The following is a 25,171-nucleotide window of genomic DNA, read 5'->3' on the forward strand; positions in this document are numbered from 1 at the left end:
GACAGGTTTATTTAACTCTGGAATAAGAAGAGGAAAAGAGAAGAAAATCCTTATTTTTATTGATCTCTGTGGTCTGCTTCCTTCAGTCTACTTACAATGGTACCTGTTATTATACAGTCTCCTAAGAGTATCCCAAACACTGGGCTGCTGAGGATGGAGTGGGACATCTGGCATTCTGGACTATCAACTTCTGTGGTTCGGTTTACTCATTTAGATGTGCCACTGCCACTGCTCCTCATCTGCATGAGGCTGCGGTTGTGATCGGTGTTGACACACCGGAGCCAAGCGGCTCTAACCAGGACTAGTATCCCGTGGCAGTGAAGATGTAGGGTATTCCTGCATGACCTAAAACCAAGACACAAGCTGCTGGGGGACTCAGAATGTGTGCTCTGGTTGGTAATACATCCTGAAACCTAATCTGGTTGCCAACACATCCAGTACGTGTCTGTGGTAACTGGAGTAAGCTCATAACTGAAGTAAGCGGCAATTGCACCTTCTTTCTGTTGTGAAGACAAGCAACTACCACAGAGCATTGCCTAGGTCAAAAGCACCCTCTCCTTTTGTATTTACCCCTGTCTGCATTTGCAAAGCCCCCTTTACATCTGTCAGCCAGGAGCCTGTGCCAGGGCACTTCTCCTGTGGCTGAAGCTGGTGCATTGAAGCGTTTCTCTGACGCTGCAGACTCTTTCTAGATTCTCTTGACTCTATAGGTGTTTGCTGACATTTTTGACCCTGTCATTAAAGTGAGACATAATGGCTATGATCCACGAACAATGAAGCATCACACGGACCTGGATGCATCCAAGGTAGGATCAAAATAAAATAATGAGACAATAAAGGCTTAGGGCTGATTCTTACTAGGATGATATTGCATGCAATAGTACTTTTTTCTGCTGGTCCAACTCCAAAGACACTAATTTTAGGGTTAAGGAAGGTGAGATGCCACTCATGGTCATATCAGCAAGACAGCTGTACCCCTGCTTTGTTCCTAGCAGGGGGATCAGTCCCAACTGTACTAAACATTGGGGCCACAGTCTCACTTGGCACTGTGGGTCTGTTCATGAGCTTACAGATAAACATGTGTCTAAGGGCTGGAATGAAAGCAGGAGTTGACTCCAATACACCCCCACACACGTGAACAAACCTTACCCGCTGCTTAATATTTCCTTCATAGTTCGAATACACTGTGGTTTAGCATCTTTTTGGGCTTTCCTCTTTCGAAGAATCTTCCTTACCTGGTCCCCTGCCTCTGCCCATACCCGCGTTTCCAAAAGCCACGCAGATCCCTTCATATTTTGGGATCATGAAGGACGAGCTGGTTACTCTGCCACATTCATTCAGTCAAAGAAACACGCTGTTCCTAAAAAAACCTCCTGGTGTCTCAAACTCTGAGGGGCTCCTGGTATCTTGAGTATTTGTGATCTCATGGAGAGGTCGTCATGCCCCGGCAGAAAGATGCCCCTCTTTTTGTACGATGGGATTTGTTTATTTTTTTTAATGGTGGACTACGAGATGGCGGGATGTGTGTGAACCAATAAACCACTTCTTCCTTCAGATCACCCATGGTCAATTTGATGAGCGCTACGTCCTCTCATCACGGGTGCGGACGGGCCGCAGCATCCGGGGCCTCAGCCTTCCCCCTGCCTGCAGCAGGGCAGAGCGGAGAGAGGTGGAGAACGTCGTGGTCACCGCGCTCTCCGGGCTGAAAGGAGACCTCTCTGGAAAGTACTACAGCTTGACCAGTATGACCGAGAGGGATCAGCAGCAGCTTATTGATGTAAGTATAGCTCCAGTGCTGGCGGCACCTGCATTTGCTCATTTATCTTAATCTTCGTCTTTCTTTGGGGTACCTGCTTTCCTGTGTAGCTAAGGAGGATAATCACAGCACTAACCCAGTAGTTAATGGACTGTCAATATTTTTAATGCAATGGCAAACCATCCAGGGTTTACATTTTGGCTAAGTACATAACTGTGCAGGTCTGAAACATGGAGTTATATTCCAGACAGCAAGGTCTGTGTCAAATCAAGTATACATGGTTGCTGCCACCTCTTTGGACAAATAACGAAGTAAGTTAAGGACCTTTTTTTGGTCATTTCCTTGAGAAAAAATTGGTATACTCTATCTTAACAACTGTTCTAACTAAAAATATTACATTAAGATAAGCGTTACATATTACCTGTATTCTAGACTGTCGGGGTGGGGGGGTTTGGCTGTAATTTCTTTATGTCAAAACTACACTAATTCTGATTTCCCCAAAATGTAGCCAACTGCACCCAGGTGACCTTTTCCCAGTCCTGTAACTGTGTTTAGGGACTTGAAGGATCAGGCCCATAACAAGAGTTTTCATTGTCACACAGATGGAAACACAAGGATTTTCATCATGGATTTTGTCACAGCATGTGACATGTCAAACAAACCTTGAATGTGCATTTTAATTATCCAAAGGAATGGCTGTACCCTGTTAGCTATATTCATGGCACATTAATCCATAACATCAACCAAAAGGGAGCTGATGAAGTAACATAACTATTTATAACCCTGGAACTAGGTGTCACAAACTGGATTAACCAGGAGTTAAGAATTTATGTAAGGTCAGTAACTTTTTAAATTGAATGTCCTTGGTAATTTGTTTATTGACAAGATGTTGATGACCTATTGTAGGTTTTATTTCACTGCCTTTTTCAGCAGTAGAGAGCTCCTCAGAAAGCAGAGGCTGAAACAGGAGTGTGGAGAATATAATTCCTTCATGGTTTAAGGCTACATCCTTTGGGAAGTGTAATAGGCTTCACTGATTCAGCATCTTACCTTGTTTTGTTTGTTTTTATGGTAATGCAGATTTATAGAAATCAAGGCACTGAATGTTGTAACCTTAGATTCCATCTTTAACTCATACCATTGCTTACCTTCTCCAGTACTTTAGGACCTTGAACCTCTAAGGTATCAGGCTTTCTGCCAGCCTTTAATAAGCACCATTTGATCTCGGTAAGATCAAATCAGTGCTAGCTGAATGGCATTCAGCACAGAAAACATTTGGTACTTTGCAGATTTGGGCCATATGGACATAAAGAAAACTAACAGTGCTCAGCTGTTTTCTTGCAAAAAGGGGAAATTTTCTTTCAAGCAAGAGTGTTGAGTGGAGCAAGCTGAGGAAGGAAATGTTGTGTCACTGTGATGAGCAAAGAGAACTTTACACCTTTCCCTTCTGCATGGTTGGGGTTCTGGCTGCATCATGTCCATCACAGGGTACTCAAAGATGAAATCCTGAAATTCTCCACTAAGGGCAAAAAGAAGTAAAGCATATCAACTTGTCTACCATGTCATATTTAATCTGGATAGCTTGCCTCACCATTCTTAATTAAACCTTAGATTTAAAAAAAAAAAAAAAAAAGCAACCACCAATCCACCTCCCCCAACCCCCACACAACATTTGATATGGCAGTGTTTGAGGAATTAAGAACTAATAGTTTTTCAGCACACACATGAAAATCAAATACTCATTTGCTTTAGAAAAATAACAGCTGAGTTAAAAAAAAAAATCTAAATGATCTGGAATGTGACAAGTCAGAGGTACAGCAAGTACCAAAAGGTCAAGCTTAGCACTGATTTAATTCCTACCTTGACTTCATGCTCAGAATAAATTGCTAAATCTCTGTGCTGGAGAAATATCTTTTCAGAACTAGCTTTTTTTTTTTTTTTTTTCTTTTCTTTTCAATCTTTAAGAACTCATTGCCTTCTCCTACCCTGAAATATGTCCGTATGCAGAAAACATCACTGGTGCTAGCAGTCAGGTCCCTCCAGAGTACCCTTTGGTGTGTGTATGTGGTATTAGGTCCCCACCTCCCATTCCTTCCTACATTTGAAAAACGTATTTGGCATAGCATGGTCACAATACCAATGTTAGCGAGAATCTGAAAGATTCAAGAAAATCACCTGGGTAAAGTGCTTTTAGTTTTCAGAAGAAGGAACCAGATTCACAAGCTGTACTATGTGATCCACTTGAGCATTGATTGCCTTCACATAAAATGTATTAGACAGCGTTATACTGCTTCCTTGAACAAACTTGAGTTTTGTTTTGTTTTCTCTCTCTCTTTCTCTCTCCCTTTGGCCCCATTTTGGTGTCCAGGATCATTTTCTCTTTGATAAGCCAGTGTCCCCTTTGCTAACATGTGCTGGGATGGCACGTGACTGGCCAGATGCCAGAGGAATCTGGTATGTTGTGTGACGTGCAGAAGCTTGTGTCATGTTTTAAAGGTTGTGTTACAAATCTCCTTGCTTGTCCTAACCTTGCAGCCACTCTGTCCCCATACTCACAGCATGTTCAGTTTGCTTTTAAAGAAAATGTTTTCTTGCTTAATTTAAAAAAAATAGCCCAAACAAAATCCGGTAATGAACCACAGAATAGGTAAAACCTTTATGTAAAACCTTTATATTCAAGAGGCCATCACTAATATCATCCACACAACACAGCAGCATAGGCATGGCTCCTTCCTTGTGTTTTTATCTCCATTTTTTCTACTTCTAGATAAAAATTTGATTTGGGAAAGAGCCCGTGAGTCACCATGCAGTCAGCAGAGCTGAGGTTAGAAAAGCAGCTCTAACACCAGATTGTAGCCATGCTGTCAGCTAGAAACCACTGGCCGTACAGCTGCAGGACACCACATTGCAAAGTCCTGTCACCCTCCTCACTGTCAAGACACAGAGAGTTATTTTAATTCCCACAGCTGAAAGTAACCCTTTCTTTCCAAATGAACTGGACAAAAAGCAGATACAGAATTTGAATTTCCTATTTTGTTCTAGGTCTGTTTCTACTTTCACAGCACACTTGACATATTTTGTGCCCAAATACAATATTTTCCGTGGAGAGAAAGGGATAATAGCTCCACGATCAGTGCACACACCTGCTAGCAGAGGATGGGGGCAGCTGTGCAGTGCATAGCATCTGCATCCATCATGGCATAATTCTATTACCAGATGCTTTAATTCTGAAAAATTAGGCTAAAAAGGATTCTGAGGAATCACCTAGCCTATCTCCTTGCCCTAGGCTGGTTCAGGACTTTCAGAAAGGATGGGACTTTATGTGGAAAAAACCCTCAACTGTTGTCCAAGCAGTGTCTGACAATACTGGGTCCTGTTCAGAAGCACAGCCAGTATTACTGCGATGAGCTAAACCTGATTTCTGTCAGGGAGCAGGCACTGTGAAACTTGATCACCCATGAAACCTGATGACCTGCTGGAAATCTGTGAGGATTTTTTTTTATTTCAACAAGCTTCAGATTAGTTCCCCAGTCCCCATCTAAATCTGAGGAAGAGGAAAAGGATAAAGCTGAGGCATCCCATTCATTGCTTCCACAAACAAACAGGAGAAGTACCAATAATATAATTACTATCCAGGGATCTCCTGAATAAAACAGACCTAGGTTTTGGCTTGGTTTACATGTGAAATATCAGGCAGACTGGGGAAAAAAAAAAAAAGTATGATTGGAACGTATTTCAGTAAGCCACATTTGGAAAACCTGCCTTTCTTTTGCAAGAAATTGTTGTCAAAAAGAGTACATGTTCTGGAAATTATTTTGCTTATAACCGACCTCACTGGTGGCGATGGCACAGTTTAAATGCACTCAGCATGGCTTCCCTCTGCATTCCTTAAAGTAATGGGGAGACTCAATTAAAGGGGGAGCTGAGTCAGGCCAACCTCAGACTATTTGGAACCCTACCCCTGAACATTTGTATGTGACTGAAGATGAAGTAACCAGAGCTCGGGTGACCATAAAGTTATGGCACAGGATATTTACACCTGCTTAGTGTTGCATTGGCAATCTCCAAGTGCAAAAAAAAAAAAAAAAGGAGGTGCAGTAAAAGACCAGCATAAAGGCAGGCTCTTTGTGAACTTGAAATTTCAAATATCATGTGTTTCAAATCTGGTAATATTCCACTGTTTGTACGAATGGGTCTGATCCCATGAAACACCTTCTACATGCTGTAGAAAGGCTGTAGTAAAAGCCAGAGAAAGTGGAGAAAAAGCCAGAAAAAGTGACCTCAGGTTTGACCCAGCACTTCATAAACCTAGCCACAACTGATCTGTTTGAAGCAAGAGTGGGTATCTTCAGGCATTTTTATCTTGACTGACAAGCCAGCATCACTAATGCGCTGTCCGGAAGCAAAGTGCAGCTGCTCTCCTCGGACACGTAACTTGACTGATGTGGCAATCCAGTACTACCAAGTGATACAGAGGACACTGGGGATTTGATTTAGGGGAGAATGCAATTAAGTAAGGACATATCGCTTGGCCCCCAGCAGCATGTAAATGTTAGGGTTTTTCCTTAGATGCACGGTTTTCTAAGAACTATAAAACCCATCCCTGCTGACACAGGATGCAGAGCTTGGCTTCTCCCTTTGCTGCACCTCCCAGCTGCACTCATGCTAGAGAACAACACGTTTTTCTTGCTCAGTACCGTGGCAGCATGATGTGATCAGAAAAACTGCTCTTCTTGCTGTGCCCGAGAAACCTGCATAACACCATTGGCATGGGGGATCCAACTGTGAAAGCAGCTCAAATCCCTAACTCTGCAGAACAATGTTATTATGCCGTGCTTAACCTCTCCACAGCCCTGAAAGACTGTGATAAAACTAAGGATACTGAGAATTATTTTTCAGGGTCTGTCTTCTTAAAGATACTCTGGTTTTCCCTTCTTAACCAGGCATAACAATGACAAGACATTTCTCATCTGGATTAATGAAGAGGACCACACTAGGGTGATCTCCATGGAGAAGGGTGGCAACATGAAACGGGTGTTTGAAAGGTTTTGCCGTGGCTTAAAAGAGGTAGTATCTCAATGAGTTTGTTATTCCCGTTCGTTTATTGCTGGTCTGTTGTCAGCACTGCTCACTGTGGTTCATACTGAACTGACATCTCTGGGAGCAACACAATGAAGTAACACCAGTCCACATAGCAACCCACACTAATGCACTTAAAGAAGGAAACATGGGCAAGTTGCTAGCTGAGTTATAGGGAAAAATAAATAAAACATCTTTGTAGCTTTTCCATTAAAATCTTAAGCATAGGCTGGCTAAAGAAATAATGTTTTTTTGCCATTTCGTGCCTGCAGGCTGTAGGAATTCATAATCAAGCACTTTATTTGGATTGCTTGATTTGCTTGAATGAAGAATTTATTTGGCCCAGCCTCCTCGTTCTCATCCCTGATGCTGGGAGCGGAGTGGATGCTGCTGAAGTTATGCACAGGACTCAGGGCTTAGGACGCTTTGGCTCACTGCCACTTTGGGGGAGATATGGGGGATTGTGATTAAAATACAAAGAACTGATAGCCAGGGCTCCACGATTTTATTCTGGTCTAGCTATTCAGAAAGGAGAAAGCCTTCATGAGATGGCATGTGTGTTAAAACAGTTTTGTCTAGACAATCCAGGTATGGCTCAAGTTGGCTCTGGGCCCAGTGCAGCCCTGTGTACTGCTCTGGCACAGAAAAAGTTGCTTTAAGAGAGAAAGAGGACCTTGCTGCACCCCACAGGCGATATAACAAGGTGCAGTGGAACAGGTGACGTGGCCAAACACTGTTCTCCACTACTCTTGTCCACATCATTCCTGGATGGATTGCCATAGTACTGGAAAGCCTAGAGGTTAAGCTATGGAAGGTTGAAATGGGCTTGAAATTGTCTTCAAGACTGTAAGAATATTCAGGCTGCATAAAACAAGTATTTCTCCTCATTGGGGTCCTTGGCACGCTTACTTCATCTGAACTGTGGAGAACCATCTGTCTCCATCACACTGCTTTTCTTCCTGGGTATGGAAATGCATACTGGGCCAGCCTTGGGTGGTGTGTTTCATTCCTCTCACCTTGGCAAAACAGCTTCTCTGACTTTCTAGAGACACCCCTGTCTCAGAACTCCCCCAGCAACTGTAGAGCTAATACAGCTGTGCACCCCTTCCATATCACTTCAGAGCCCCCAGCCAAAAAAAAGCAAGGCCAAGTAGGGGCAGCAGGGAACTACAACCTCCGATTGTGGAAGTGGTCTCTGAGAAGCAGGGGAAGGTAAGTTCAGAGCATCCATAGGGAAGTTTGAGTATGTAGTGTGTTTGGGAACACATAGAAACAAAAGCACCTAATGGATGCTTCTTTGGCATTGGGGTGGTTAATGGGGACCTTTTAGGTTTCCAAGGTAAACCCTTGAGACTGACCAGTGTACAGGGTGGTGGCCCAGGTGACACGGCTTGCGGATGCTGTTCCCAGCTTTGCCTCTGCTACCGCGCTTAGCTCATGTTCAACAGAGGTGGACCTATGGACGTGGCCATGGGAAATACTCAGACAGTTTTGGAACTGCAATCAGAGCAGGTGTCTGAGGCAGGAAATCAGGTCTAGTTTCCCACCATCAATTCTGGTGTCCTCACACTATATAGGAATGATGTTAGGAGAGTCCTCTATTCTATATCCTTCTGTAGAATGGAAATATCCACCTATATTTGCAGAGATCTTGTGAGCATGAGCTGGTTTATGTATCTGATTCTCCTCTGAAGGAGAAGAGAACTGAACTGAAATTGTATTTGGATGGCAGAAGTAAGTCCAGGAAATGCAGATGAGCGAACAGAACACCAGCCTATTGGAAGGTCAAGAGACCCTTGTGATTTTTCCACGGATAATTGATTCACTTTCCTTTATTATCCGGTCAGAGTTCTACTAATGAAAAGCATTACATACAAGCTATGTTGTCTCCTTATAATGGAAATGTGGCTGTTAATACTAGTTATTTTGAAGTCAAGTGTCCTCCCCTGAGAGTCATGGCATCACCTTGAAAATTACACAAAACTCAGCTTCAGCTCCTTTTGTTTGCTTCATAGCGTTTGAGTCCTTTGGGCTTTTCTGTTGCAATCTGGCTCCAAAAATACAAAGGCTAGAAATGCATGGCAAAAGCCATAATTCTTATGTGAAGATATGGCTTTCATGGCCTAATGTTATACCAAACCACCATGACAGGGAGCTCTGTGATAAAGTGACAAAGAGTCTGCAAGCTAGTGGTCATGAGAAAATGATGAACAAATCCCTGTAATATGCACAGGGGATCTTGGTACCTGATGAGTGCGAACATTTGCATCAGATCCAAACCAGGCTGTACTTGGGTGTAAATTTATGCAACTCCACTGGTGTTAGTGAATTTCGTCATCAACACAGATACATGGTTAAAAGAATCTCAGCTATAAGCAGACATCTTAAAATAAGACATTTGTATGCTGCTCTTTTCCTTTTGCTTTCTTTTTTTTTTTTTTTTTTTTTGCCATCTTAGGTGGAAAGATTAATTAAAGAACGGGGCTGGGAGTTCATGTGGAACGAGCGTCTCGGATATGTTCTGACCTGTCCTTCCAACTTGGGAACTGGCTTACGTGCTGGAGTCCATGTTAAGCTGCCCAAGCTTAGCAAGGTACATAAGTCATGTAAAAAGGCCAGTGACACAAGTCAGCTCTTCTGATTTATAAAGGAACAAATGAAAAATGACAGCTTACAGTGACTGCACGTTAACATGATGTGTAACAAGGTCCCAGGGATAACGTACGATTAATGGAGCACACTTTTATTCTGCAAATTGTTGTATTTGTTATGGAAATTAATCTAATCAGTAGACAGCTGAGAAGACAGGCTGTAATCCAAGGACTGAGAAAACTATCCACCTCTGCCTGTCTTTCTGGAAATGCTATTAAGACATGGATAATAGCATTGCAACAATTCAGCACAATATGCAGGGTAAAAGCTCAAACCTGTTTCTTCTGATAGGATCCCAGGTTTCCAAAAATCCTGGAGAACCTGCGTCTGCAAAAGCGTGGCACTGGTGGAGTGGACACAGCAGCTGTAGCAGATGTGTATGATATCTCCAACCTGGACCGCATGGGTCGCTCAGAGGTAACCTGTTCTTTTTTTTTTTCTTTTTTACTTGCTTTTTAGCTCAGATCTGTACTGATATGAGTCAGTTTCCCTCTGGTTAGGTTCACTCCACTGACCTCAGTGGAGCCATGGTGGTTTTTACTCCTGATGAATCTGGTCCAATGGAAAGGCTTACTCAAAGAAAAATTATTAACGTGCATGAAGTGCTTGACAAATATTCCTGTTATGGCAATGAAAAAACCCAACCCTGAGCAAGTTGCACAAATGTGACTTGCTTGCACCATGTGCTAAGTATCTCCGTTGAGAGCACATAGGTGCTGGAAAGGTTTGGCTTTGTTAACAGACATCCCCCAGGATGATGTTTCTCAGCATCACAGCACAAACTCTTAGACCTGCCTGCCTGCTGGAGTGCCCAGCTATGAGATCGGTGTCTGGCAGTCTCTGCAGTGCTGGACACAAGACATGTTTGTAAGTTGTACAGTGGGCACTGAGCTAGCTCCCACACACGGGGCAGTAGCTCCTGTATGCGCTGCAAAATGTTGGGGAAAGAAGCAGGGATCGAGTCCTAATCCACTCAGGTAATCAGGCACTGAAAGCAAGACTGGTTTAAGGTGGTGTGCTCCTTTTAGCATTCCGTCATGCGCTTTCTCCACAGTTAGACAGCAGGACAAGGCCAGTCCTTTCACTCCAGAATAACTGAGGAGGAGTTGGTGCCATCTTCATGTGTCCTGTGTGGCACTGAGGAGAGGACGCAGGAGAGCTAGGTTTAAATCAGGGTAAAAACTTAATTGTGAGCTCTGAGCCCTCCCCATTTGGCTGTAGGCTACGATGAGACAGGTTCATCTCAGACGTCTGTTTTGAAGCTATTTCAGTCTGAATGAGTACTTTTTGTGCCAGAGAGTGGAAATGACCCTACAGCCTGGTGGTGCTGCTGCTCTCCCGAGAGACTTGGGTCCCAGGACTCCTTCCAGTTTCATATTTAAGTATTTTATAACGAAGAACAGCTCCCAAGAGCAGATCTACTGGAGGCTGGGGGAGAAACAGCCATGCCAAAGAGTTGCAGCCTCCTCCCACTAGCTCTGCCTGAGCCAAACCCTTACTCCAGGTCCTGGGCTGTAAGTCCTGTGCCACCGCCACAGCTTCCCTTTCCTCACTGAGACCAGGGCTGTGTTCACCCCTGGCCAGGTTAGGAACAACCGAGACAAAAATTTACCATGCAAGACCCTGTAAGTCCAGTGACTTGAGCACTCTGCTCGTAGATCGGAAGCAGAAGTTCAAACCTTCTGTCAAGTATGTCTTTCACCCCCAGGTGTGTGCTGTAACCTCTCAGCTATGGTCAACAGGGCAGGCCCCGGTGGGACTGATGTCTCCTGAGGACCCTTCTTCTCCACTAGCAATGCAATACACGATTTGGGCTCAGATGCCAATCTGCTTGTACATGTCAGGATTTGAAGGGCTGCCTGCTTGCTCAGCAGCAAAATTTTAATTACCTAGGGAGCTTTGCTGCAAGTTAAAACTTGATTGCAAAGAAAAGCATGCTGTCAAGGTGTGTTTAGCCAGAACAGCACAGCACTCGAGAGGCTTTGGCAGCTTAGATACGGATGCGGTTTGGTCTTGGTGTTGCAGCCCAACACCTGAGTTCAGCCTGATTCTTGGTAGGTCTCTGTAACACGAATATAACCCGCACATGGGTTACAACTGGATTCAAACTGGTCCCCAGCCAGCTAGCTGGCTTCCCTTCCTTGCTCACCTCAGGTTTTCTGCCACTGGGACAGAGCCAAGTCAGGTCTTCTGTGCTTTCTTATTGAGATGTGCCCCTGAATGTCTTCACAGCCAAGGGACATTCGGACACGGGTTTGGAAATTTTAAATTTTGGAGTTTGATGTAGGCAGCTATGTTCCTTTGGATCTAGACCAAAAAAAATAAGACTGAAAAATTATTAAGCTGTATTATTTGCAAAACCAGTATGTGACAAAGACATTTATTAATACTGGAAATATCATCATGTGTGGTTCTAAAATAACAGTAAAGATAGAAAAGGATTACATGGCATGATTAATTAATGAGTTCTACTGACAGATGGCCTAAGCCTAAAAATTTTTGCTTATATGAAGACTTCCACTGAAGTCAGTGATGCCTCATACAGCAAGGATTCAAAGGATTAAGCCAATAGATAAGACAGAATCCCTACCTTGAAGATTTTGAAATCTAAGTAAAACAAGACAAACTCAAGGGGATAGAAATGTTTTATTATAAGACTTTTTTTTTTCAGTACATAATAAAGTAAATTCCATTATGTGGTAAATGTGTTTGCAGAACTGAATTACGTTCCCGAAGGTGCAAGACAAAATTGTTTGTATTTTTGCTTTGTTTCAGTTACTGGTCAATGCAAACTTAATATGAAATTCCTTTTCTCCTGGAGGCTGCAAATTCAGACCTCTGATTTCCCAACACAGCTGGTCTGTAAAAGACAATAAAATAAATTGCTAAGCCACTGAAATGCTTTATAGTAAAAACAAATCCCTTGAAAATCAGCAACTGTCACAACAGAGAGACAACGGGATTTAGTCTTCACATTTGGTTTTAACAAGCCAGTCATTAAAGGTTGCTAATGAACCATTTCATGAAGATTAAGAAAAATCAGAGCTATAGCTTGCTGGCTAATAGTACCACAGGGCCTGTGGTCCTCACAAGTCACTGCCAGTGGAGAAAGTCTGGTGGGGACCAGGTACCTTGTATTCTTCAGCAATTCTGAAAAATCTTACAAAGACACCGCTACCCCCTGCCATATAGAATTGCAAGTTTTGGTGCTGCTCTGGGCCTGGAGCTAATCCCACCACTGCCAGTGTAAATCAAGAGCTGAAAACAAAGGAGTGATGGATGATGTGGAGCCAGCATGATTTTAGGATGAGTGCCTCTGCTTCAGAGATGTGGGCCCTGGGCTTGGCAAAACCACCTCAGGAAAGCCAGCACACCTGGCAGAATGAGTAAGCCATCTTTGCCCACAGCTGATGAATCATTGCAGCAGCGTTCGTGGTCATCTGCAGCGGAACTTACAGTCCCAAGCTGTGCCTGTGAAGAAGTGCAAGGCTGGTTTGACGAGCCTTCTCAGGCAGTCTCAATGGCTGCGGCCGAACAGGTAGCCCTGCTATCCTCCCAGTCCCAGCCATGTGAAGGACTCCTGCGCTGTACCTCCAGCAGTATTCAGGGCCAGGGTGAATCAGGGCAATGAGCCTCTGTCTTCCTCTCCTTGCACCACCATCCCAGTTAGTTACCGTCTGACTCCATGCTCACATAAATGTTTCTGAAAGCACAGGAGCAGTGAGGGCTTGGGAGCTGGGAAGACACAGCAAGGGCATTTGCTGCTTCAGCGAGAACTGCCTGGTAATGCTAAGCACTCACAGCACTGCTGTTTTGGTTTCTTCATCCTCATACGTCGAGTGTGGGGAACACAATGGACAGGCACCCCTGGCTGTGCCAGGCATTACTTCCCAGCAAGCATCTGGGGAGGATCCTGCACCCTCACAGTGGTCACATTTGAAATAGGTCTCTCAACTCATGCCTAAACATTTCATATAAGGACTTTTGTTTGTTTGCTTTGCTCCTATAGAAATATGAGTAGGAGCAGAATTTGGTGGAAGTAACTTCAGGGACCTATTTGAAAATTTCTGTTGCTGGCAGTCCAAACTCACAGCAAACAGGAGAAGGGAATTACTATGGGTTTCCACTGGACCAGCATCATCCACACACAGGGTGTGTGATCTCTATGCCATGATCCTCCTTACTTATAGCTTTACCAGCTGTCATTGCAGTACAAGCTTATTGTCCCCTCCTCAATTAACAGCATTAGCTAAAGCTTCTATTACTACTATTTTCTTCTTCTTGTTGTAGGTGGAGCTAGTCCAGATTGTCATTGATGGGGTCAATTATCTAGTTGACTGTGAGAAGAAACTGGAAAAAGGTCAAGACATCAAAGTGCCACCGCCATTGCCTCAGTTTGGCAGGAAGTGATCTTGCTGCCGATAGTGGCAACTGATGGTAAATATGGCTGCCATTCTGACAGAAAGGCACCTCTGTATATCTGTGTATAAATACCTGGTGTAATAAAACACTACCTGATACCTGACGTCTCCTTAGATGCCTGGCTGCACTGGCAGAAACTAGTCTTTGTGCAGCTTTACTAGGGCGCACCCAATACAACCACCTTGGTACACTCTTGTGTGCTTCCCTTTGTTTCTTGGTTGACAATAAGAAAAGTACTACCTCAGTAATGCAAAAAGCACAAATCTCTAATTCTATCCTGCATTTGCACTTATGGCCATACTTACAACGTCTCCTACGAGCACCCTATTTCCATTCACAGACACACTTCTCTCCAGTGACTGTTCAGGCAGCCGAAATCTGTCAGCCTGAGGGGCAGGTGCTGTGAAGTGGTCATTGCTTTTTCAGCAACCATTGTACGCCATGGTGGGTTCAGCAGTTAACTGGGGTAGGCAGCTGCACGTGCCTTCAGTCTCTGAAGTCCACCACTTGACCTGTCATCAGGAACTCAATGGTGTCTCTGCACGGGAGCTGTCTCTTCTCTGTCCGGGACTACACACAAAATTCTTTTACCATGGTACCCCGAACTCTCAGACTTTTTCACTCGTTGGAGAACTTATCAGGTCACTGCTAAGCTGTTTCCCTCAGGCATTATTTCTGGCCTGTGGCCTCCGGCTGCAGCAAGCTGGCCCCAAAATCTGCAGGCAAATCAATTTGCTGATATTCTGCATCCAACACAAACCTGTCTAGCATGGCTTGTCCTGGTCTTCTCCTGCAGCTTTCAGATTCCAGGTAATGGGGACCAGGCTCAGCTAGCCATCACTCATCAAAGTGCCTTAGGATGTACTGCCACTCTGAGCAAGATTTCTGTGCTCGCTGCTATTCCATGTGGTGAGCAGCTTGGTGGAAAGAAAAAATAGCAGACACTAACAGTCCCATTGATTGCCTTTTTTTTGCACATTGAAACATACTCAGTGTTCCACAGTAACCACATTCAAAACAACAGTTCTCAGGAAAAAAAAAAGTCAAAACATGCTCTGGTGAATGCGCTGCCTCTGTTGCTGTTGAGTGGCTAGTAGTATCAGCAGAAAATGTTTCAGGTCTGTGTAGACAGCAAAATGACACTGCTGAGCTGCCCATTGCTACTGTAGGTATGGGTACATCCAGGATGTGCAGTCCAAACTGGTGCTTTGGAGACCATTGCAGCACCTTGAGCAATGCTAGTTTAGTTTATAAAACTCATGCAGTGTAAGCCCTGAGAAAACATTGAGAAAACATGTGTTAGTCCTAGTTTAATTCTCACGTGGTCGCAACTCCCCTAACAAAGCATCCTTCATCAGAAACCCCTCAGCTGACATCTACTGTACAATGCCAGACTGGTGCAAAGCCCCTTGGGAAGCTTTTTCAGTGAGTCATATCTGAAGAGCTGTGACTGGATAGCTAGGTCATTACCAGTCACAGACTTTAAAAATCACAACTGGAAGCTAATTGGGAGCTAGATGGTGAATTAGCAGCTCTTGGAAATCAGCAGCATGGTTTGCCCTTCGTTCTTGCTCACAAGAAGAGCTGTTGTGTATAAAGTAGGTTGGAGCTTCCATATGATTGCTGTTTCTTCCTCATCCATGCTGGGTACGTTCCCTAACATTCTGCTACCGGCTTTCTAAATGGTGCTTAATAATAGTAATTCTGGGGGAGGGAAAGAGACTTCTGCTGATTTTACATAGAAGGCAAATAAGTAAAACTGCAAAGACTTTACTGTTAGCTCTCCAAAACACTCAGATCAACACAAAATTTGACTGTAGACCAAATGTGCTCAGATTATAGCCTCCACTTGCTTTTTTCTGGCTGACTCGCAAACTGCCGACAGGCAGTGGTACTAAGTCCAGCTGGCAGCCATTTACTAGCAGCATTCCTGAGGGGTTGGTATGGGAGCTGACGATACTGTTTTAATACCTTTAATAATGACCTGGATGATGAGATGCATTACACAGTCAGCCAGTCCACTGCTGGTGCTAAATGAAAGGCAGCAGCTGGTACAATGGAGAGCAGGGCTGCTCTTGGAGGGCATTTGACTGTAGAAACGGGCTGACAGAAATCTCATGAAGTTCAACAGAGGCAGAGGCAAAGCCCTGCACCTGGGATGGAGCAACTCCCATGCAACAGCACAAGTTGGGGGACAACTGGGTGGAAAGCACCTTTGCAATGACTTAGGGTCCCAGCGGACAGCAAGTTGAACATGAGTCAGCGGTATGCCCATACTGGGCTGTATTACATGACTGTACATGACTGCAGCCAACAGCTTGAGCGACATGATTATTTTCCCTCTGTTTCGTACTTGTGTGACTACATCTGGAATACCATGTCCAGTTTTGGGCTTCCCCAGTACAGAAAAGACAGTGACAAACTGCAGCAAGTCCAGGACAGGGCCAAAAGAGGGTCGGGGGGGGGTGGGGTGGGGGGGAGGCTGGAGTATGCTGTATGATGTGAAGCTGAGGGAGCTGGGTTTGTTCAGTCTGGAGAAAAGAAGGCTAAGGGCAGATCTTACTGATATGCACAACTGCTATCTGCAACAGAAGATGCAGAGATGACAAGCTGAAGACTTCTTGGAGGTGCACAGTGATAGGACAAGAGGCAACAGACACAAGCTGGGACACTGGAAATTCCAGTTAGGTATTAGGAAGACCTTTTGCACCACAAGAGTGGTCAAACATGGGAACAGCCTTGGGGATACTCAAAACTCAAGGAACAAGGTCACAAGCAATCTGATCTAAGTTGGCCCTGCTTTGGGGTTGGGGTGGCGTGTGCTGGACCAGATCACCTCCAGACCTCCAGCCTACATAATTCTGTGATCCTGTGACTGAATTAAATATTGCAAAATGCCTGCAGATGAGTAAATAAGCCAGAGAAATGCCCTGGCCATCCTGTGCTCTGACCACACGTGGAACTGTAAGTCTGCACAAAATATGGATACCCTGATACAATTTACCCTCTGCTACGAACAAACTGGCTTTCTCTGTATTGTTGGCTTCCAAGTGTGTCCTTCACAATCAAAATACTCTTTCTCGTATGGATTATTTTGTAAAGGCTTGTTATTTGTCATCTACATTTTCCGCTTCTGTGATCTTTCTCACCCTCCATGACCTTTACACTGTCAGCAAGAGTAACTCAGCTGGTTAATATGAATGATGTATTTTCATTCTTCATTTTAGATAATTTAATTTAATTTAGTAATTTAAATGAAACTTGGACAGTCACATATCTATTAACATTATGCTGGACATCTTTACTCAGTCCTAGTCCATCATTACAGTCCTCAGACCAGTTTGCAGTCTGCTTGGACCACATTTATCTCCAAGTTGCGTACATCCTGGAGCTGGAGTGTGTGGGAAGGTGGGGGGCTCTGTTCCTGTAAGCCTTCAATGACAGTTTAAAGGCAGAAACACTGCACGGGCACTGTTTCCAGAGGACATGCTCCAATGAATGGCTGCAGCAGGAAATAAACAACCTGAAAGGTTATCAAACAAAGAAACAGAATCATACAGATTATGATTCAATAAGAAAATATTAAAGGTTAAAAAGCTGGGTTGGTGCACTAACCCCAGACATATGGTGTTACTTCTTGCCTTCTCATATTTAGTTTTCCCATGCCAGCAATTTTGCACTGCCAAGATCCTTTTCTGCCAATAAAACTCTTTCCTGATAAATTCAGACACTGATTCTCTATAAATCTTTGAAATTTATTTGATTGAATAGTCCAAGAAGAGCTATATGCCATGCCTCAAATTCTTTTATAATCTTCTTGATGAACAAATGAGTGACCAGGGATCAGCAAAAGTAAACTCTCAGGTCATGCCCCATCAAAGCTCACCTGTGGTCCATCAGGCAGCTCATGCAGGGTGAGAACTGGAGAGGAATTTGCCATTAGAGGACAAGGGAAAAGTAGGCACTGTACTCTCAGCTCTACCAGGAAATGGACAATGACTTTGCAAGAGATGCCTCTGTACAACAGTGAACACATTCTTCTGTGTTGAAACTGCCATACAAATATTTCTTTAACAATACATACCTTGTCTAAATGGCTGGGGTGATGGGAATAAACTGTTGATTTGCACTTGTACCAGAGGGGGACCAAAGGCCCTCAGGAAGCCACAGATCCTTTGACCTGTGCACTACCAAAAAGTTAGTGTAAGGACCTACTTTTTCAAGGCATGTACAGGGTAAAGGAAGAGACAAAACAGTGGATGAGAGAAGCACAGGCTGAAAGCACAGAAGAAGGGAAGAACCAAGGAAAACAGAAGTTAGGTAATTCTCAGCCTGACAGGAGCATAATTACATATATTGGAAGGTTCAAGCATGGACACATAAGCCAAATTATTTGTGCCAAGCCTGAACTGGGTTTGGAGCTGTGTTGAAGTTAGTGCACACAGTGACTGACCCTGAGAAAAGCCAGCTCTTGCAACAAACCCATGGTCTGGATAAGCAACATTGTCAGTAAACTGGAAAGTCAAGGGGTGGCTCAGATGTAAAAGTCAAGCCAGGAGCAGGGTTGGAGACTGCACCAAGGTGAGGGAGGCAGGAAACATGAGCCCAGGGCACAAAGTAGCACTTGTGGGGCTGCCTCAGGAGGAGGCAAGGGGATGGTTCAGGACAGCAGATCCAAAGAAAGAGAATCACACACATATAGCTTCACAAAGAGGACTAAACCTTTCCTGTACTTGGTAAATGGGCTCCTACGACATATGCAAAAGACAGATTTCCATATATTAACAGACAGGTCTCATATGACTGAGTAAGGTATTGAACAAACACATACTGCCTGGAGCTCTTCAGTTTTCTGGTAAGTCAGAAGGTCTATCCATCACTAGAGGGCTGAATATGAGCTGTTAGTACAGAAAACCAGCAAGACAGTGGAGAATTTAGTGTAACACATTTTTCCCAAGAAATATAACACAACATGCATAATAGCAGCATCAGGGTGGTTGAAGACTCAGCTACTGTGGTTATCTTCCAATTTTGGCTTTATTCCATGCACTGGTGTTCACACAACTCATGGAAAGAGCAAACAAATTCATACCTCAGTAGGAGGGTTCCCTGTACTGAAGACTTTGGTAGGTGGGACTACATGTACGGAACTGATTTATTTTCTGAAGCCTGATTTGAAAGCTTAAGACCCAAGCCTGTAGCTATGACAGCTGTAATTTATTTCAGTCATGACATCTTACCCCTAAAATCATTCGCTATCCTAACAAAAACTGACTAGACAAGACTTCAGAAGTCCATTAAACTGTCACTCTTACAAGACTAATGCACACCTGAACACACCTGATGTAATTTTTCTCTGGAAATATCAAAAAAGGCAGGAGATAACATGGGGAATGAATTACAGCTAATATTTATATGCAGAATTACTTTACTAATAAGATTTGTTGGAATGTAATTTAAGACCTGCTGAAATAATTAATGTTCATCTTTCTACTGTAATGCCTTTTACACTTTACTTTCAGCTTAAGGTTTAATTAAAAGATTGAAGACTTTAAACAGCCAGTTCTTTTGCCTGCAAAGATGCCTGGAGACATGGCATACACTGAAGTGCACTACGTATAGTACAGAAGTCCTACCAAGTCAAGTCATCCAAGAAGGCACAAACATACAGTCATCTACTGCACAGCATGTTGTTGCAGATTGATATCACATTTTTAATTCACTCAGCATAAATCATTATAGAAGGCTGGGCTCCTAATGAGAAAATACCAGCTATATTACAATACTAAGTTTATCAGTATAGAAGGGTAATGAATATATCTTGTTCATCTACCCATTTTTCTGGGAACTCGGATCCAAGAATTTCCCACACAAAGGGAAAAAAAGTTGATTAATGATGTCAGTTAACATGAGTTCAGTTTGTGCACGTGTCTTCTTGTCTGAAATGAAAATGTTTTCTGTAAGTTTTCTGTCTATGCCTTTACCAAAGTACCTGTCTTAGCTCTCATTCCAGTTTTGTAGCTCTGCTTTCTGAAGCAGGGTTTCTTCTCACTTACATTGACAGTCATTTGGCAACAGGGGCAAGACAAGAATTACGAGGAAAATGTATGCATCTCATGAACACCAATGACAACCACACTAAAAATAATTAATATATGTATTTTTAAAGTCTAAAAAGGCCCACATGCTGATGACACTACCTAGCTAGCTAAATCTGTATCACCAAATATGAAGATACTTACATATATATGTACACACACACACACACACACATTTGGAGGCGCACTTCCCTCCTTCAAGCCAGAACACATTCTCAAACACAAACCATTCAAGAAAGCAAAGATAAATTACTCATAAGAAAAGTTAGTGGCAAATCTTGAAAATGTGTCTAGGTGCCTAGCTCCAACAGAACTTAAAGAGCTAGTTATGCAAATGCCTTCAGGCTTAAAAGCCATTGATCATTTGGCTGGCACTTGGCAAGTAACTGTGGAGACTACTGGTACATGGACCTTCTTCTGTAGAAACGAGGGATTTGTATTTTTTTTGATGGACAGGAATACCAGAAATCAGTAAGACTGAAAAGATTAGAAGCAGCATGGAGCACCCTCCCTCGCTGTTTAGCATGCCTAAGCAATCTGTACCTCTATGTTTCTTCTGCTTGCAGTTCTAGACCGTTGTTTTTCCTTTATTCTGTGAAACACGGCAGCTTTATGCAAAATAAAGCCAATATTGTAGAAGGAAGAGGCCACTGCATCCAAATGTATGCCAGTGCTTTTCCATCTTCAACCCTAGAAATTAAAACTTACTCTGTGATATTAGCATACTAGCGAAAGTGTAGTGCTGTGCAATGTAAGTTTAAAGTCATATAGTTCCTCCCTGTGTGTTTCTGAAAAAGCGAAAATTATGTTCTCCTGTAAGAAAATAATGTTTCCTTAACAGGCAGCCATCAAAACTAACAACAGAGAAAATTCTTGTTCTATCATGACAGTGTGTGTCTAACAATCCTACTTCACTTGAGTCATGCCTTCCATATTATCATTCTGATATAGAAATAGTAAAGAGCAGTGTTTCTTTGCAGTGTAAAGTAACTAAACAAAATAGCTGACCACAGGCTAACCTTTAAAGGCTTCAGTTCAACCAGACACTTAAGCACATGCCTAAATATAAACCTTTAAATATGCAAGTTGATCCAGCAACGTATGTGAGTTGACTGAGCAACACATTTAAGCACTTAATAAATATCCTGAAAGAATTAGAGCCACATGCAACATAGCCTGATGGAAGTAATACAGAGCAATGGTCAGCTGAGCAGGCTTAGTGAAAGTGATGCAGCCCTGGTTGTAGCAATTAAAATCCATAAATATTTAAGATTAAATACAGTATATGTGATCATTTAACACAGACAGGAAAGCCAAAAGGATGGATCAGAAATCCGTTCATCTTATAGTGAACAAACCAAAGCAAACGCCTGTACAGGAGCACACAGAATACTGCAGATATAAAAGAATTTAAGCAGAAACAGGCCTTACTTTTTCTTTTCTCTCCCCAGGTTTAAATCAAAATTATAACAACCAGGAAAATGTCACCCTGACACTCTGGCAAGTAGTAGTAACTATCTAAACAACACGAGCAAAAAAAGAGTGAACAAAGATACCATCAGTCATACATACATAAAACTAATGCCCCTGGCATGTCTTCAGCAGACAAAACTTCTCTTTTTGGGGTTTGAGGATTGGGGTTTGAGGATTATGAACATTATCAGCCAGAACAAAACCAAAGTCACTTGTTAAGCTTCATAAAGACCTTGATGCTGTGATGCATTCAGCTTCACAGTTGCACCTGTATCAAATACCAGACTACAGGGGACATCTTTACATTCCTTTTCCAACTTACTATAGTCTTTCTTTGGGCCCCCAAAATGCACCTGCATCATCTCTGTTTTGTAAAGGAGCTGCAGCATAGCTGTGAATCCCAGGGTTCTCAGGCAGAACATTTTTGCCTTGGTATTCCTTCATGATTTCCTACTACCGCATCCTTCTTGCCCTTTCGCATTTTTTACTCTCCTGAACCTACATCACAGGCCTTGTCTGGCATTTAACCACTGCCATTTTTTTGTGCTGGCCGTCCTAGATTGCCATCTTCCAAGATGTGCTTCTTTCAGATGTACTGTCACGATCTAAGAGGATAAGTCCCACGGACATGGGCTGAGGAACACTGAATCAGGCCCTGAATTATGCTATTTGATACAATAAGGGGTGAACCAAAAGAAAAAAGAAAAGCTTCTTTAAAGGAGAGAGGATTCACACATGCTCCTTTCTCTGGTTACTAAGATCAAATGATTCAAACCACAATATTCCAGTAGATTCCATCCCAAGTTGCCAAAAATGCTACAAGATCCACTGGTCCAGATTTTAAATTCTGTTGTCTCAAATCTCCGAAGCATTTTATGTTTGTGATGAACTATGAAGAAAGTCTCCCAAGACAGGCATTAGACCGTGCTGCTACAAACACTGTTCTGTAGATGGGCAGTTTGCTGTGTCTTAGTAAAATATGAAAAAAAAGGCAACAAAATTTTACAATGATTTGCATGACTGCTGTCTTGCTCATTTTTCACCTGCTGCCTGTTTACAGCAGAGCTGCCGGTCGACTAATGTCAAACTGGAACAAACCTAAACCAGCGCAAATTTAAACAGGTGTGATCACTATCAAAGAAGCAATATTTGTGGGAGAAATACTGTCTGACCTATGTAGTAGAAAGGTATTAAACAGCCTCTTCCACTGCCTGCAAACCTGGTCGTGGATCCTAAGGTCCACTGATCCTGCCCAGACACACATACATAAAACTTTAGACTGAAAGGCAACACATTTAACACTTCAGAAGAAAGGAAAGTAAAGCAAGTCCCTTTTCATTGGTCTTGCTTATGCTGTTATTCAGCTTTTCTCTACGTCTATTTCTCTGTCCAGTACAGCAAGGCAACCTGTCTGTTGTGAGCTCAGTAAGGAGGAAAGAGGAAGCTGCAGCCAAACAGAAACGTGCACTGAAGCGAAACCAGTGAGCAGCCTGCATGCACCAGGAGGCACACTGCTGCGTCCACTTCATGAAAATAAGCTGATAAGACAGATGGACATACATAGATGGATGTAACTAAATGTATGTGTGCATGTATTTTCTTTTCACTTGACAAGTAAATCAATCCTCACCCACTGTAATACATAAAATTAATCTCGCCATGTATGCTACGTACAGATTAGAAGGTACTTCACCTCAGCACTTCAAAAAAATGCCTAACAACCATTTAAAAACCTAACACATCAATATACAACTATTCATAAAGCACAGTCTAATAAATACGTAACATACGTATGCCCGAAATGGGTGTGATGTGTGATGCCTATGGGATCCTTGATTGCTTTTATCTTCCCTACCCTTGGGCTAGTGTCGTCTGTTTCTAGTAGCCCTTCCTGGCTGTATGAATCAGCTTTGGCCATAACTTCTAAGCTACAGGCTTGCTGGCAGCACATTGCTAGAACAACTGGGACCTCATGCTGTGGTTGAGCTGTAACTACATCAGCAAATTAGTTAATTTTGAAATGAAAACCTGATTCTTTCTGATTTCATTTCCTAGCTTATTAACAATGGCTCTTAAATGGCGTTCATCAATTATTTTTACCTGTAGTAAAGGCACTCTAATTATTCTTAAATCTGTCCTCGTTCTTACCAGCAGCAATGCCAGTTTAACAGCAAGATCAATGCATGCTTTGTGCACACCTCCCTCCAGTGGACGCAGAGCCCCAGAAAATCAGCAAAGTACAGCAAGGCAATTTCTCCAGGAAGACAAATATTAAGGATAACTAATAAAGAAGGAATGGTGCCCAGCTGTCCTTATAACATTAGCTCAAGATTACCAGGAAAGGCAATGGTGATCTAGTGAAATGCTAAGAATACAAGAGACAGGAAACTAACTTGAGAAAAAAAATCTTACTGGATTTCTGAACATTTATTTCATTGCTAAGCAGAGGCCTCTAACAACATAGTCCTAGAGATTTATTTTGTGAACCTTAAGGGAGTGGTTTGGAGAGAGTAACATGTGTCATAAAATATGTTTCAAAAAGCTACCCTCCTTGAGAAAGCCCACTGTAAATTTTTCAGCTGAAGGTTTGAATCAGCTTCACTGCTGCACAATAGAAGCAGGGACTATTTCAGTGCCCCAGCATTGCTCTTGGTGAAAGATAAACCCCATCTAAACAAGACTGACTTGACTGAACAATATGAGCATTTAAACTGGTGCAACTGCACCAGCAGGGCTCCTCCTCTGCAAGGAGAGTGTATAAAACCGTGAAGTATGCTAGCGTCAAAACCGTGAGAGTGCAGCTGCATCCAGAGAGGAGTCGGCACAGGCCACAGCCCCAAGGTTAGGACTGTCCCACACACACTTGGCAAGCAGCCATGCAGGCCCATCAGTGGCCGTGCCCCAGCCTCTGCAATCCCCCTTTCCTTGGTAGCTCTGTGGCAGGCAACCCTGCACTGCTACTGGGGTACGGCACAGCACTCCCCTACACACCAGGATACAGGGCATCACCATGACACCACTGGCATTCACTGCAGTGCCAACTCACCCATTCCACTTCCAGGAGCCGATGGGCTGTTGGCAGCAAGGCTGTGCAAGGAGAAAGGTCCTTTGCATACCGACAGCGGCTCCTGGCACCCCTTGTGATCCTCCCTGCCACTCCGGCTGCTCCGCGGGAGGCACAAGTGCCTGCAAAGGGCTATGCCCCGCAATCCTTTTACCCCTGCAATAGAAGAGGGTTAGTCTTTCTGAAGTGCCTTCACAAACTGCAGATGGATGCTCACTCTAAAGACACATCGGTTCCAATGAGACCATACAGAAAACAACCATAACACACGTTTCTCTGTGAGAATCATAGAACCGTTTAGGCTGGAAAAGACCTTTAAGATCATCTAGTCCAACCGTCAAGCATGCCCACTAAACCACGTCCTGAGGTGCCTTGCCTACACGCTTTTTGGATACCTCCAGGGATGGTGACTGCACCACTTCCCTGGGCAGCCTGTTCCAATGCCTGACAACCCTTTCGGTGGAGAAGTCTTCCCTAATCTCCAATCTACACCTCCCCTGCCGCAACTTGAGGCCATTTCCTCTCGTCCTATCACCAACGAGCAGGCGAGAACACCACGGCAGCACCGCACTTCGGCGGCGCAGTCACAAAGGAGGGGAACGTCGTGACTCGGACGGCGCGGTGCCG

The 25,171-nt window shown here is 43.4% G+C and overlaps 1 protein-coding gene and 1 long non-coding RNA gene across 4 annotated transcripts in view; one reads left to right on the forward strand and one right to left on the reverse strand.

The window, feature by feature from the left end:
• CKMT2 (creatine kinase, mitochondrial 2) overlaps nucleotides 1-14,007 on the forward strand; it is a 26,452-nt gene extending 12,445 nt beyond the window's left edge. For 2 of the 3 annotated variants that reach the window (XM_075020978.1, XM_075020980.1), the window contains exons 5-11: nucleotides 711-806; nucleotides 1,556-1,777; nucleotides 4,125-4,210; nucleotides 6,700-6,823; nucleotides 9,294-9,428; nucleotides 9,779-9,904; nucleotides 13,778-14,007. In XM_075020978.1, coding sequence (XP_074877079.1) covers nucleotides 711-806; nucleotides 1,556-1,777; nucleotides 4,125-4,210; nucleotides 6,700-6,823; nucleotides 9,294-9,428; nucleotides 9,779-9,904; nucleotides 13,778-13,897 — 909 coding nt within the window. In that variant the 3' untranslated portion in view covers nucleotides 13,898-14,007. The remainder of the gene's footprint in view (nucleotides 1-710; nucleotides 807-1,555; nucleotides 1,778-4,124; nucleotides 4,211-6,699; nucleotides 6,824-9,293; nucleotides 9,429-9,778; nucleotides 9,905-13,777) is intronic. The other variant, XM_075020981.1, reaches the window with a different exon arrangement.
• Nucleotides 9,912-24,686, reverse strand: LOC142027233 (uncharacterized). Its single transcript, XR_012649058.1, has 3 exons — nucleotides 24,527-24,686; nucleotides 20,551-20,697; nucleotides 9,912-12,347 (listed from the first exon to the last, which is right to left on the reverse strand). It is a non-coding gene; the product is annotated as an uncharacterized LOC142027233 (long non-coding RNA).
• Nucleotides 24,687-25,171: the final 485 nt, after the last annotated feature.

This window comes from Buteo buteo, chromosome Z (assembly GCF_964188355.1).
Source record: "Buteo buteo chromosome Z, bButBut1.hap1.1, whole genome shotgun sequence".
In the NCBI taxonomy this organism is placed as follows: domain Eukaryota; kingdom Metazoa; phylum Chordata; class Aves; order Accipitriformes; family Accipitridae; genus Buteo; species Buteo buteo.